Genomic DNA, 14,439 nt, shown 5'->3' on the forward strand with positions numbered 1-14,439 from the left:
AAATTAAAATAATTATATAACTCATAGAGCAGCATCACATACTAAATTTCAATTTATTTCAATTTCAGTTGCTCCAGTTTATTAGAAACATCAAACTAAGGTGATATATATCTGCTTTAGGAAGTGTTGAAAATTTGAAAAGGTCACCAACTTAGAATACCACTTAACATTTGGAATGAATTAGTAGACATGGAAATGAAATATAATTTCCAGAATATATAGATATACACTTAATATTACACACACTGTGCTCTTTTAGATTTCTTCAAATAAATTATTATTACTAAGTTTAATTGTTAACAAAATTAAAACCAGCTAAATGTAATTTTTCAGATATATTGAGATGTTTTAAACCTGTGCTATCCGTACTATATTTAGACTTTTAAAGTAACTAAGGTAAATAATCTTTAAATCAGTCTGTAAGTTCAGACCCTGAATATCAATAAATTATTTTATTCAGGGTAGAATCTGGGTGGTACACTAACACATTTCAGTGATGTTTAGACTACAAGATTTGTGTACACAAATGAATTTTTTTTTTTGTCTTTATGATTATTGCTGGGCCTCGGTGCCTGCTCTACGAATCCACTGCTCCTGGAGGCTGTTTTTTTCCTTTTGTTGCCCTTGTTGTTTATATTTGTTGTTGTTATTATTGTTGTTTTTATTGCTGTCATTGTTGTTAGAAAGGACAGAGAGAAATCAAAAGAGGAGGGGAAGACAGGGAGAGAGAAAAATAGACACCTGCAGACCTTCTTCACTGTTTTTACTTGATTATTTTTATAGTATTTTAATTTAATATTAGTTGGTCCTGAAGGGTCTATTTTTGGAAAGACAATCTACATTTTCTTATATGAATATGTGTAAGATAGTTTCATACATAAATTCTGTGTAAAATAATTTGCAGATAAATTAATGAACTGTCATGAATCAGTTGTGTTTGGTATATTATGTCCTAATACAGCATAGCTCATAGTATAGCGATGTAATCACAAATAATAATACAAAAAAATCAAAAAGTTTTTTAAACTTAGTTGTTTCAAGCCTTGGTTTCAAGCACTTGGTTTTTATAAAAATAACTAAAGGCTTCTCTTCTTTTAGACTCCAGTCACTTGGAACAGAAACTAGAAGAAGCTAATTCTGTGAGAGGTGAACTTGATGATGCTGTTAGACAAATCAAAGGTTTTGAAAAACAAGTCAGAACACTGCAACAGGAAAGGGAAGATCTAAATAAGGTAAAAAAAAAAAAAAAAAGCCAGTCAATTCTACATCAAATTTTCTAAATTGTCTATTTAATTTGTGTCAAAATTATTCATAATGAATTATAATACCATGTAGTCTATTTTCTCTTATAAATCTAATTATAAATCTATATCACTTGGCTAATAATAAAGAGACTTTTTTTTATTTCATTCTATGGCGGGATAGTGGTTTACACTATGGTTGTTGGTATATGGGCACATCAGTACCCTGTGCCAACTGCTCCCTGTCTCCCAAGAGTTTTTTGCTGTGGTGCATTATGCCCTGTCCAATCCAAGGTTTTCTTGGTGTTTTCCTATTCAGGTTTGTTTATTAAGTTTCACTTATAAGTAGTAGTTGTCCTTCTCTTTTTGACATATCTCACTTAATATGATAACCTTCAAGTTTCATGCAGGATGAAGCAAAGAGATGATGCCATCATTTTTGATACCTGAGTAGTATTCCATTATGTATATATACCACTACTCTTAGCCAGTGATGTGTTTTTAAACTTCTGGGTTGTTTCTAAGATTTGGTTATTACAAATTGTGCTGCTCTGAGCATAAGTATACATAGATCTTTTCAGATGAGTCTATTTCCTTTGGATGTATCCCCAGGAGAGAAATTGCTAGCTCAAAGTCCAGGATCTTTGTTCATTTCCAGTTAATAGTAAGAAGACTTGATTAAAAATAAATATTATTTTTAAGACTTTATTTATTCATGAGAAATGATAGGAGAGATAGAAAGAACCAGATATTACTGGGGTACATGTGCTGCCAGGGATTGAACTTGGAACCTCATGCTTGAGTGTCTAATGACTTATCCACTGTGCCACCTCCTGGACCGCTAAAAGTAAATATTATTAAGAAAGAAATACGAAGGTGTAAATATAGTAAGATCTGTTAGTATATTTTCTTGCAAGTTGCTAACATGAACATTTATAAAAAGTTTGCAATTGGAAATGTATTTAATGTTATAATGAAATTAATGTCAGTTTGTCTTTCAAAGCATGGAAGAAAAGCTACGATCATTTTTTGGGAACTCTATGACACAAACAGTATTAACACCAGCATATATAATATCTTCTGTAGCATGGTCCATAGGCTTATACTATTAAAGCGCTAGAGAAAGATCCTTAAACTACACTATGTGTGTACTTTGTCTTTCAATCACAAACTGCCAGAATGAATAATAACCAACATACAAAGAAACAAATGGCTTTAGTATAATGCAAATTATATTCAGGAATATAATATTATACAATGCATTGTTGATATAGAATGAAGTTCTTTTGGAAGATTTGGAAGTTTTGACTTCCAGTAAAGAGCTAGTGGTAACCAAAAATCAGACAAGTAACCTTTTGGTGATAAAGCTAATCAAATTGACTAATGGTTTATAAAGGATAAAATGAACCAGGTCAGTATTTCTTTTACTTTTTCCTTAATGTAGTTTCAAACAGTATTCTATCAATTACAGTAGAATTAGTTGTTACTGTTATATATTGAAAGATAAAAATTATTCAGAAAAGATATAATAAATATGAAACTATGATATCTAGCTTTATAGTAAGAGATAATTTACTTACTTAAAAAGATTTAATCAGGGAGTCAGGTGGTAGGTAGTGCAGCAGGTTAAGCGCAGGTGGCACCAAGCTCAAGGACCAGAGTAAGGATCCTGGTTTAAATCCCCGGCTCCTCACCTGCAGGAGAGTCACTTCACAAGCGGTGAAGCAGGTCTGCAGGTGTCTTTCTCTCCCCCTCTATCTTCCCCTCCTCTCTCCATTTCTCTCTGTCCTATCCAACAATGATGACATCAATAACAGCAATAAAACAACAAGGGTAACAAAAGGGAATAAATAAATAAATATTTTAAAAAAGCAAAACCATTAAAAAAAAAGATCTAATCACATAAGAGTGTTATCACTGGGGCCAGAGAGATGACTCACTCACAGGATGGAGTGACTGCTTTGCAGTGCACAGGGCTGAGGTTCCAGGCCTTGCACTTCATGGAAGTTACTGTATTAATGGGGGAAGTTTCTGCACTCTGCTTCTCCTTCTCTCTTCCTCTGTTATCTGGATGAAATATGAATGGCATATAGGAGTGAAGTGATGTATGTGCAAGGTCCTAGCTTACCCCCCCCAAAATAGCACTAACCAATGTATTACTGGTATTGCTTGTTTTTGAGCTCTGTAAAATGCAACGTTGTTGTACAGTTTGCTTTTTTCACATATTCTATTTTTAAGATTCACACATCCATTTAATGTCCACATAATATAGTTTTGTAAATACCCAATAATATTTACTTTAAAAATTAGAGAGATCTAGGTTAATTATGATTAACTGCTACTATAAGTCATCCTGCTATGGACTTTTTTTTTGTCATCAGGGTTATCACTGGGGTTCAATGCCTACACAACGAATACACTACTCCAGATGGTCACTTTTTCTTTTCCTTTCTTCTTTTTGTTAATCATTTGATAGGACAGAGAGAAATTGAGAGGGAGGAGAAAATAGGGAGAGAAAAAGAGAGACATCTGTAGTCCTATTTCAAACTAATTGTGTAAATCAGCCCCAGGCAAGTTGATATCACTACAACACTGTGTCTTGAGTTATTACTGTCTTCATATATTAGTATTATTGAATTCACACATATTTATTATCTCTGGAATAATGTAATAAGAACTGGATGGATAAAATACACACAGCCTGTATTGTAAATGTGGACCTCCCCATCTACAAAAAAAATAATTATAGTGTTTTCATGAACAAAGAAGCAGTTGCTTCCTGCTTTTCCCTTTCATCCATTTGAAGACCTACAAAGAAGAATATCTTTTCAAAATAAATTGTTTCAGTGTAAATATAAGCCCAGAGTCTCCAGCTCTTTAAGGAGATGCTGCCCCACTGACATGTCTCTCAGCCTCCCTTGAATTGTAAATACATACACCCTAGAGGTAAATCTCTGGAACTTTCTCATTGTCTTGATCAGTCACATATTTTATAAAGTTTACTTTGAACCCTGGACCCATGATTCAATAAAGTTTTCTTAGAAAGGTCTAACTGTAAAAAACATTACAAAAATTTTTATGGTCCCATAGTCATTTAAATAAATATATTTATTTAGGATAGAAACAGAAAGAAATTGAGAAGCAAGGGACACACACACACACACACACACACACACACACACACACACACAAATATATTTATTTACTTTAGGATAGAGACGGAAAGAAATTGAGAAGAAAGGGCCGCACACGCACACACATACCCACACCCTCTTCAGCACTGTTTCCTGCTCATGAAGCTTCGCCTCCCCCCCACCCCCCGCAGCTGGAGACAGGAGGCTTAAACCCAGGTCCTTGCTCACTGTAATGTATGTGCTCTATAAGGTACACAAGCCCCAATCTCCCACCCACAGCTTTCTAATCTACAAACATGGTATCTCTTTCCATAACTTTGAAGTCTTTAAAAACATTCATCCATAAACTTTTATATTGATCTTACTTATCTTTTAATATTTCATAAGTTTTATTTTTATAAGAGAAAGAATTTCTTGTTTATATGCAGAGCCAGGGATGGAACCCAGGATCTCTCACACTCAAGAGGTATTTTCTCTCTCTCTCTCTTCCTCAATTTATTATTGGATAGAGACAGAAATTGAGAGGGGAGGGAGAGATGGATAGGTAGATAGATACCTGCAGCCCTGCTTCACCACTTATGAAGCCTTCCTACTGGAGGTGGGAACCAGGGGCTTGAACCTGGGTCCTTGCACACTGTAATGTGTGCACCTAACTAGGTGCACCACCACCTAGCCAGTATACTCTAAACAACCTCCTGGACTCCAGTTTTCATATTTTAAATATCATTTTAAAATTTTTAAGTTTCTTACTAATTTTGTTCTAACAACATTGTTAAACTGTATTCTTTAAGATTTTTCTATAAATGACACTTGTGTTTTTGCTTTTAAAAACTTGTGACTTTTCTCTCTTCCATGATCTAACTGTATTAGCTAGGTCTTCAAATAGATGCTGAATGGAATTAAAGGAAGGGCCTTGACTCTTTCACCACTGACAGAATGATTCCTTTTCAATTTGGTTAAATATTTTTTGATGTTTTTTTAAAAAGTTGAATTTTGTTCCTATTTTGCTTTTCTTTTAAAGCAGTAATTTGTACTAAATTTACTAAATTATTATTATTATTATTTGCTCACAGCTGCATTAAATTTCTGGGAATTTGTTAATATCTACTGAAATTATATAATTGTTCTATTGTGATAAGTTGGTTCACTAAGTTATTTTTATAGAGATTTCCTTATCTCAAAACACTTCCTAAACTGCCCATGTATTAACTTCTAAATGGTATAGTACTATAGGTAACACTTATGTAGCATCTGTTCTAATAGTGCTGTTTTAAGCACTTTACTTATATTAGATCATTTTACCTGCTTAAGAGCCTTGTAGTTTATTATCATTATTATTTTACTGTCACTAAGAAATGATGAGACTGAGCACAGAAGTTACATATACTTGCTCAAGATCATAGACTTAGAAAGTGATGGGGCAAAAGTCTCATACTGAGGAATCTAACACCAGAGTTTATGCTTATTCACTTTATACATCCAGTGACAATTGATTTGCCAATGCCTTTTTAAAGGATTTTTTGTTTTCATTAGTAAAAATAGCTTGCTGTCTTTTTCTTAGGTAGATAGTTACCTGCAGCCCTGCTTCACCACTCATGAAGCCTTCCTACTGTAGGTGGGAAACAGGGGCTTGAATTTCTGGTCTTTTTGATACCTTTTTGATATCAAGGTTATGTTGGTGTCATTGAATGATTTGGCCTGCCTTGCTTTTTCTGTTCTCCAAAAAACAAATGTACTTAAGATGTACTTAATTAAGACATTGTACTTAGTTGAGACATTGGAGAAATTGTCTACAAAGTCTTTTGTACTTAGTTGAGACATTGGAGAAATTATCTACAAAGTCTTTTGTACTTAGTTGAGACATTGGAGAAATTGTCTACAAAGTCTTTTGAACCTGGAGATTTTCTACCCCTAGATGAATGGAGAAAGTTTGTTGATATTGGTATAGTTATTTTAAATGTTCTACAACTCTCTGTCATTCTATTTCTTTTTGAAACTGTTTTGATAAATTGCTTTCATATGAATTACAGGCATAAAGTTTTTCCTCATATTCTTTTACTATCCTTTGGGTCTTTTCTAGTTTATAGTTTATAACCTCTTTTTCTTTCCTAATAATTTTGTACATTTCACTTTGTTCCCTGTTTGATCTTACCAGAAGTTTCTGTATTTTATTTCCTTAAAGAGCCAGTTTTAGGCTTTGTTGATTCTTGTTATTCTCACGTTTCTTTTTCATTGATTTATGTTCTTTATTATCTTCTCTGGGAGGTGGGAGAATAAATTATTGTTCCATTTTAAAACTTCTTAGGTGAAATTCATTAAATTTCTTTACTTTCAGTATAAGTGTCTCAGGCTATAAATTTCTCCCTAAGTAAGCTTTTAACTACTTTCTCAAGTATTAGTACATACTAAACACTTTCCTTATTTTGTTTTAAGTTCTAAAATTTACACTTATCTATTGGGTTGTTGGAAAAGTAATGAAATATTTTTCCCTTTTGTTTTTTTAATGTAAAAGTACATCATGACTTTCTAACATCTCAATATATAAATTTTCGTTGACTTGGAGTTATTATAGGACTTTTTTTTTCTTTTTGATTAATATTCTAATGGTCATATTATTAAGGAATTTTAGTGCTTATTCTTTGAAGTCTATTGACACTTCATGGATGAATAATCAGTTCTATTTTCTAAATTTAAAGTATATACTAGTAAAGAACCTTTCTTCCTAGTATCACGTGCACATATTCTACATCAAAAACATATTTTATTTGTTTATTCATGAGAAACATAGGAGGAGACAGAGAAAGAATTCTGGTTCATGTGCTGACGGGGATTGAACTTGGGACTTATGCTTGAGAGCCCAGTGCTTTATCTACTCTGCCACTTCCCGAACCACCAAATATTCTACATTTCAAGCTTGTTATTTGACCCTTTTAAAATCTTCTTTAAAGTTAGTGTTTTGGGAGCTGGGCAGTGGCGCAACGAGCTAAACGCACATGGCATGAAGTGCAAGGGCCGGTGTAAGGATCCCAGTTCTATCCCTGACTCCCCATCTGCAGGGAATTCACTTCACAGGCAGTAAAGCAGGTCTGCAGGTGTCTATCTTTCTTTCCCCTGTCTTCCCCTCCTCTCTCCATTTCTCTCTGTCCTATCCAACAATAACGACAGCAATAATAACAACAATGATAAACAACAAGGGCAACAAAAGGGGAAAAATAAAGTTAGTATTTTTATAACTTTTGGTTCATGTATATTAATGACTAAGAAATTGATTTTTTCTTTATGGGATACATTCACAAATGTTTCTGTGAAGTTCCTAATTTCTTTATACTGCATCTTAAGTCATATAATTTTAATTTTTCATCTTTTAAAAAATATTTCTGGGGGAGGTAGCATAATGGTTATACAAAAATATTCCCATGCCTGAGGTTCTGAGGTCCCAGTTTAACCCCTACACCACAATAAGCCAAAGCTAAGCTGTGCTCTGATAAAATAAAAAAAATATTTCCTACTGTTCCTAATAGCTATTTCTTGTATGTGAGCTCTAACTATGCTTGTGAGCTCATATTTATGTGCCCTTGGCGGGGGCAGGGGAATAATTTCATTAGGATATTTTTGCCCAGAGAAGATCCTTTTTTGCTGGGAGGCAGAGTGTTGTACTGAATTAAGTTCATTTTAGCCCTCTCTTTAATTAGGGAACTTTGCACCTATGGGCAATTAAAAAAAAAGATGGCATTGTGTTTTTAGGGACAAAATGGATGGCACTGGAGGTAATAATGCTTGGTGAAATAAGGAAGGAAATGAGAGATAACTATTGGATGATTCCACACACGTGTGAAATACAGAGAATTGAAACAGATGAATTTGCCAATAAAGGGAAAGGAGGGAGGGAGGGAGGAAGGAAGGAGACAAGGAGCCTACCTTTTTCTAAGACTTTAGGGAAACTATGGTGATTATTTAGAGGGTAGAGGTGGTGGCATGCCCAACTTTGGGGTGAAACTCTCCCTTGGTTATCTTATAACCTTGTAAATCACCACTAAATCACTAATAAAAACAACTTTTTTTTAAAATTGTGGGAACTTTTTTCTCTTTGCTTCTGACCCTAGGTTTAGTCTCTATATGAAGCACAACTCTTATTTTTATTATTTGTCATAATTCAGTATAACTTATAAGAAGACCTTACACATATCCATTGGATTTCACGAAGACTTTATTCTTGACTGTCATATCATAGATTCCCATGCTCTATTCATTTGTAGAAACCGAGATACTGCAAGGTTAAATCAGTTATTCCTTTGCAACTAGCTTAACTAGTAGAGATTATAAATGGAACACCACCCTCTTACGGTTTAAAAGTAGTTAATTTCTTTTCAGTTTGTCCTGAGGTGATTGAATTTGGCTCTTCTTGACTTCATGGTACCACTTTGATGACCAAACTTGGTCTCTAGGTTGCAGACTTGGTAACTTATATTCTTTCTACAAAACTGTAGGAACTAGTCCAGGCTAGTGAGCGATTAAAAAACCAATCCAAAGAGCTGAAAGACGCACACTGTCAGAGGAAACTGGCCATGCAGGAGTTCATGGAGATCAATGAGCGGCTAACAGAATTGCACACCCAAAAACAGAAACTTGCTCGCCATGTCCGAGATAAGGAAGAAGAGGTGGACCTGGTGATGCAAAAAGTTGAAAGCTTAAGGCAAGAGCTGCGCAGAACAGAAAGAGCCAAAAAAGAGGTTAGTAGTCAGGCAAATTTTATAGTGCCCATGGGGTAGTGACTAAAGCTACTTTTTCAGACTAGTGAAATATATATTTCATCCTTTCATTTTTAGAAAAGTCTTTTTTTTTCTTCCTTTTTTTAGTTTGGTAATATTTTTTCATTTGAATTTCAACATTTGAGTTATCTTCCCATGACAAGGTAAATTATAATTTAGATAAACATATTTCATTGGAAAATAATTTGAACCATAAAGTCTGGGTTTTTGTTTTGTTTTGTTTTGTTTTTTGCTTTTTTTTGTTTTTAAAGCTGGAAGTTCATTCAGAAGCTGTAGCTGCGGAAGCATCTAAAGACAGAAAATTGCGTGAACAGAGCGAACATTATTCTAAGCAACTAGAAAATGAATTGGAGGGGCTAAAGGTATTGTATGATTTCATATTTATTAAAACTTTATTTTTTCTAGCTTAAAAGGAGTGTTAGTTTATATACTATCAATGGCACATTATGAAAATTAGCCAATTTTCCTAATTCTCACCCTTACTAGTAGGAAGCTAATATAGACGTTGTAATAATGCTGTGGGGAAAGGAAAATCTCTGTTTAGTGGGGAGACAAAAACTATTGGGAAGGAGTTAAAACATTTATGAAGAGCTATACATCTGGGTGTGATGTGTTGGTAACCTGCATGGGAATGTAGTATGCGGATGACTTGAGAGAGAGAGGTAGCTTTGTAGATACCTGTATTTGTTGAGATAAGATAATAATGGGCATGAGCTTGATTATTATCTTAGAACAAGGGAAATCCTTGTGCCAGCTCTAGAGTTGAACTGTTATAAACTCCTAGTTTTGCCAGTTACTTGCTATGTAGGCCGATCAAAAACAATTTGCCTCGGGAGTTGGGTGGTAGCGCAGCGGGTTAAGCACAGGTGGTGCAAAGCGCAAGGACTGGTGTGAGGATCCCAGTTTGAGCCCCCAGCTCCCCACCTGCAGGAGAGTCGCTTCACAAGTGGTGAAGCAAGTCAGCTATCTTTGTCTATCTTTCTCTCCCCCTCTCTGTCTTCTCCTCCTTTCTCCATTTCTCTCTGTCCTGTCCAATAATGACAACATCAATAATAACAATAAAACAAGGGCAACAAAAAGGGAATAAATAAATAAATATTTTTTAAAAATTAAAAAAAAAGACAGTTTGCCTCTTTGAAGCAGCAGTTGATACTTTGAAAGAACAACAAAATTGACAAACCTCTAGCTAGACCTAAAAATGGAAGAATGAAGGAGCAAGCAGTTAAGTAAAATTTTTAAGTGACTAAAAGATCACAAGAAAAGTACAGACCAGTATTCACAGTACTTGATACATACATTCTCAATGAAATACTAGAAAATACTAAACACAAAACCATATTGAAAATATTATAGAGTAGCCAGGAGATAGTTCTACCAATAAGGCACACAGCTAACCACACATTCCAGCCCCACCACCATGGGAGCAACATGAATGGCATGGGGTAGCTGAGCATGGACATGGTGTCTCTCCTCTTTGCCTGTCTCTCACTAAAGTAGGTAAATGAGAAAAAAGACCCAGGGAAGACCAGCGATGATGTATCACATGTGTGAGAATTGGGTGCCACATTAAAATAAATAAATAATAATAATAATAAAGCACTATACACCATAACAAAGTGGGATTTATCCCAGATAAAAAGAATGATTCAATATAGAAAAAGATTTGACATAATACATCACATAACTAGAACCTAAGGGAATAAAGAAATCATCTTCTTTTTATTATTGACTTAATAATGATCAACAATATTGTAGGATAAGAGGAGAACAATTTCACACAGTTCCCACCACCACAGTTTCACATCCTATCGTCTTCATTGGATGGTTCCCTCGTTTTTATTCCTTTGGGAGTATGAACCAAAGATCTGTATGGGGAGCAAAAGGTGGGTAGTCTGGCTTCTGTAATTGCTTCTGTGCTGGACATGGGTGTTGGCTGATGGATCCATACTCCCAGCCTGTTTCTGTCTTTCCCTACTAGAGTAGAGTTCTAGGGAGGTGGGTTTCCAGGACACACTGGTGAGTTCATCTAAAACAGTCATCTTAGTTAATGTACATAAGTCACTTTACAAAATACAGCATCCTTTCATGGTAAAAATTCACTGAAATCTCGAGACAGAAATTATTATGTTGAATATGATAAGACACAAATAGTCCACATCGTACTCAGTGCTAAAGTAGTGCAACTCTCTCCCTATGATTATGAATTGAGCTAAAGACCCCCATTTTCCCCACTACTGGCTAGCATTAAACTAGAGAATCTAGCCAGAGACAAGAAGAGGAAATATAAGGCACCCAAATTGGAAAGGAAGATGTTAAGCCATCTCTTTTTACAGATTACTTGATCTTAAATATAAAAAAAAAATCCCAGAGATTACTGTCAGTTTCCTGTCTTGTGTATAAGAAACTTGCAAGTTGCCAGTTTGTTCTAGTAAGTACAAAGTTTAATAAAATTGAAAAAATTAAACTGAATTGTGTAACAGTAAATATACTAGGAATGGGGGGGATTAGGATTATTTCCTTATAAAGTATTTGCACTATGTGTGACATAATAGAGTATTATTTGAAAGTGAGTTTAGATTGGTAGTGAATGGATGTTTCAAATTCTAGAAGTCAATGAAAAAAGCAATATAACTAATATGCTTAAAACAAAGAGAAAATAGCACCAAAGTAAAGAACTCTGGGGTAGGGGTCGAGGAGGAGTGTTCACTCCTGGAATGATGGCTGAGGAGAATGTAGGTCGGAGGTTAGGGTGTTATGTGGGAAACTGAGAAATATTGAAGAATGAAATTACATTACCACATGTCACAGTGTACTAAAGTCAACTCAGATGGATCAAAGACATGAATGTTAGACCTATAGGCAGAACACATTTAAGAATTGTCTTCCGTGGGCCAGGTGGTGGCACACCTGTTAAAGCACACGTTACAATGGACAAGAACTAAGTTCGAGCCCCCGACCCCTACCTGTAGGGGGAAAGCTTTGCAAGTGGTGAAGGAGTGCTGCAGGTCTCTCTCTCTCTCTCGCTCTGTCTCTGTCTCTGTCTCTCTCTCTCCCCTGACCCTCTCAGTTTCTGGCTGTCTCTATCCAATAAATAAAGATAATTTAAAATATTATAAAATTAAAAAGGAAAGGAAAGAAGGAAGGCCTTCAAAGACTCGTGTTTGACAGCAAAGAAAACAAAAGCAAAGCAAATCAGTTGGATTGCATCAAATTAAAAAAATCTACAACAAAAGAAACCATCACCAAAATGAAAGGCATTCTGTGGTATGTGAGAAGATATTGCATGCTATATGTCAGGCTGTGGCTAATAACTAAAATACATAAAGAACTTACAAAATTCAACAACAAAAATTAACCCTATTTAAAAATAGTGAAAGTGGGGCCAGGTCATAGTACACCTGCTCGAACACATATGTTACAAGGGGAAAAGATCCAGGCTCAAGGCCTCCACTCCCAAGGGGAAAGCTTCACAAGCAGTGAAACAGTGCTACATACCCCTTCCCCAGTGAGCTATCTCTGCAGCTCAAAAGCAGCTTGCTTGTATTCTTTCTCTGTCCTCCCCCCCACCGTTTTCTTTCTTTGTAAAAATCATACATGTAGATTAAACAGCCAGGATAGTTTTGAAAGGCAGCATAAAATGACTTGACAGGATTAGGTGATATCAGCAAACTATGTTAATTAAGACAGTGATGCTGGGGGCTAGGTTGGGACACACAATAATGCACAGGACCCAGGTTCAAGCCCCCAATCCCCATCTGAAGGGGGGAAGCTTCATGAGCCGTGGAGTAGTGCTGTAGGTGTCTTCCTCTCCCTATTTCCTGTTTCTCAATTTCTCTGTTTCTATCCTAAATAAATAATAAGATATCTTTAAATCTTTAAAAGAAAGTATATTAAAATTAATAAAAATGGTCAAAGAATATAGACAAACTTCTCACCAAAGAGGAAATTCCTGTGATCTACTAGGCATATGAAGACATTCTTATGGATCAGGAATGGGCTTATAACCTGGTAGGTAGAACACATAGTTTACAGTGTTACAGATAGCAAGGAATCCAGTTCAGCTCCCAGCACCATGTAATAGTAGATAGCTGTGGTATCTCTCTGTCACTCTATCCTTCTTTATTTCTTACTACCTAAATAAATTTTTAAAAAAGAATCCACTGGGGAGTGTGGAAGTAGTGCAAATCACACAGGATCTGGGAAGCTCTGGCTCCCGCCCCACCGCAATAATAAAAAAATAAAAAATGCTCAAAGTCACTAATTATGAGAAAAATGCAAATCAAGGCAACAATGAGCTACCACCTTACACCCACAAGAATGTTAAGCATAAAATGGAAGGAATAAGTAGGTTACAGCAAGAATGTACTGAAAAAGGAGCCTTTCTGTACTGCTGGTGGGAATGTAAATTGGTCCGGTTCTTGTGCATAAATAACAGTCTGGAGAATTTTTGAGGGTTTTGTTGTTGTTGTTTGTTTTGTTTTAATTTGTTGTTGTTTTTTAATAACTCTACCACAAAATCTGCTAACTCCTGTCTTAAGTATATATCCAAAGAATGCAAAAAACACTCATCCAAAGAGAACTATATATGCTCATTTCATTGCAGCTTTATTTTCATTAGTTGAGATTTACAAACAGCCTAAATGTCTAGTGAAGAATGTTTGGTTATGGGAATTGTAGTATGTATGTAAATGTGTATATGTGTATATGGTGGAATACTACTCAGCTATAAATAAGAATGAGATTTTTCTCCTTTGCTACAAAGTGGGTGAGAGAGGAGGGAATCATGTTAAGTATAATAAACCAGAAGAAGCACAAATACCTGATGATTTCACTCATAGATATAGACTCTGTAGACTAGTAGAACAAAGTTAGGGAAGATACAGAGAGAAATCTTAATAAACTGTGGTCTTCTTCAATAAACACTAGAATACAACATGGGAGACATATAAGGGCTTGGGAACCAATCCCCCACAATGGAAAAGGAAAATTTGGTGGTGAATGAATTGTGGTGACAGCTCTCTTAGGGTGATGTTAAAATGTACCCTTTTAGGGGCCGGCGGTAGTGCAGCAGGTTAAGCGCACGTGGTACAGAGCACAGGGACCAGTGTAAAGATCCTGGTTTGAGCCCCTGGCTCCCCACCTGCACGGGGGGGGGGGGGGGAGGTTGCTTCACAAGTGGTGAAGCAGGTCTGCAGGTGTCTATCTTCTTCCCCCCCTCTCTGTCTTCCCCTCCTCTCTCCATTTCTCTTTCTCTCTGTCTATCCAACAACAACGACAGCAATAACAACAACAATA

The 14,439-nt window shown here is 35.5% G+C and overlaps 1 protein-coding gene across 18 annotated transcripts in view; it reads left to right on the plus strand.

Annotated features, from left to right (window-relative positions):
- The window catches only part of CDC42BPA (CDC42 binding protein kinase alpha), a 244,023-nt gene that overhangs the window by 139,998 nt on the left and 89,586 nt on the right, over positions 1–14,439 (plus strand). For 14 of the 18 annotated variants that reach the window (XM_060192090.1, XM_060192086.1, XM_060192092.1 and 11 more), the window contains exons 12-14: positions 1,099–1,232; positions 8,863–9,105; positions 9,396–9,506. In XM_060192090.1, coding sequence (XP_060048073.1) covers positions 1,099–1,232; positions 8,863–9,105; positions 9,396–9,506 — 488 coding nt within the window. The remainder of the gene's footprint in view (positions 1–1,098; positions 1,233–8,862; positions 9,106–9,395; positions 9,507–14,439) is intronic. The other 4 variants (XM_060192094.1, XM_060192096.1, XM_007534560.3 and 1 more) reach the window with 2 other exon arrangements.

Source organism: Erinaceus europaeus, chromosome 6 (assembly GCF_950295315.1).
Source record: "Erinaceus europaeus chromosome 6, mEriEur2.1, whole genome shotgun sequence".
Taxonomy (NCBI): Eukaryota; Metazoa; Chordata; class Mammalia; order Eulipotyphla; family Erinaceidae; genus Erinaceus; species Erinaceus europaeus.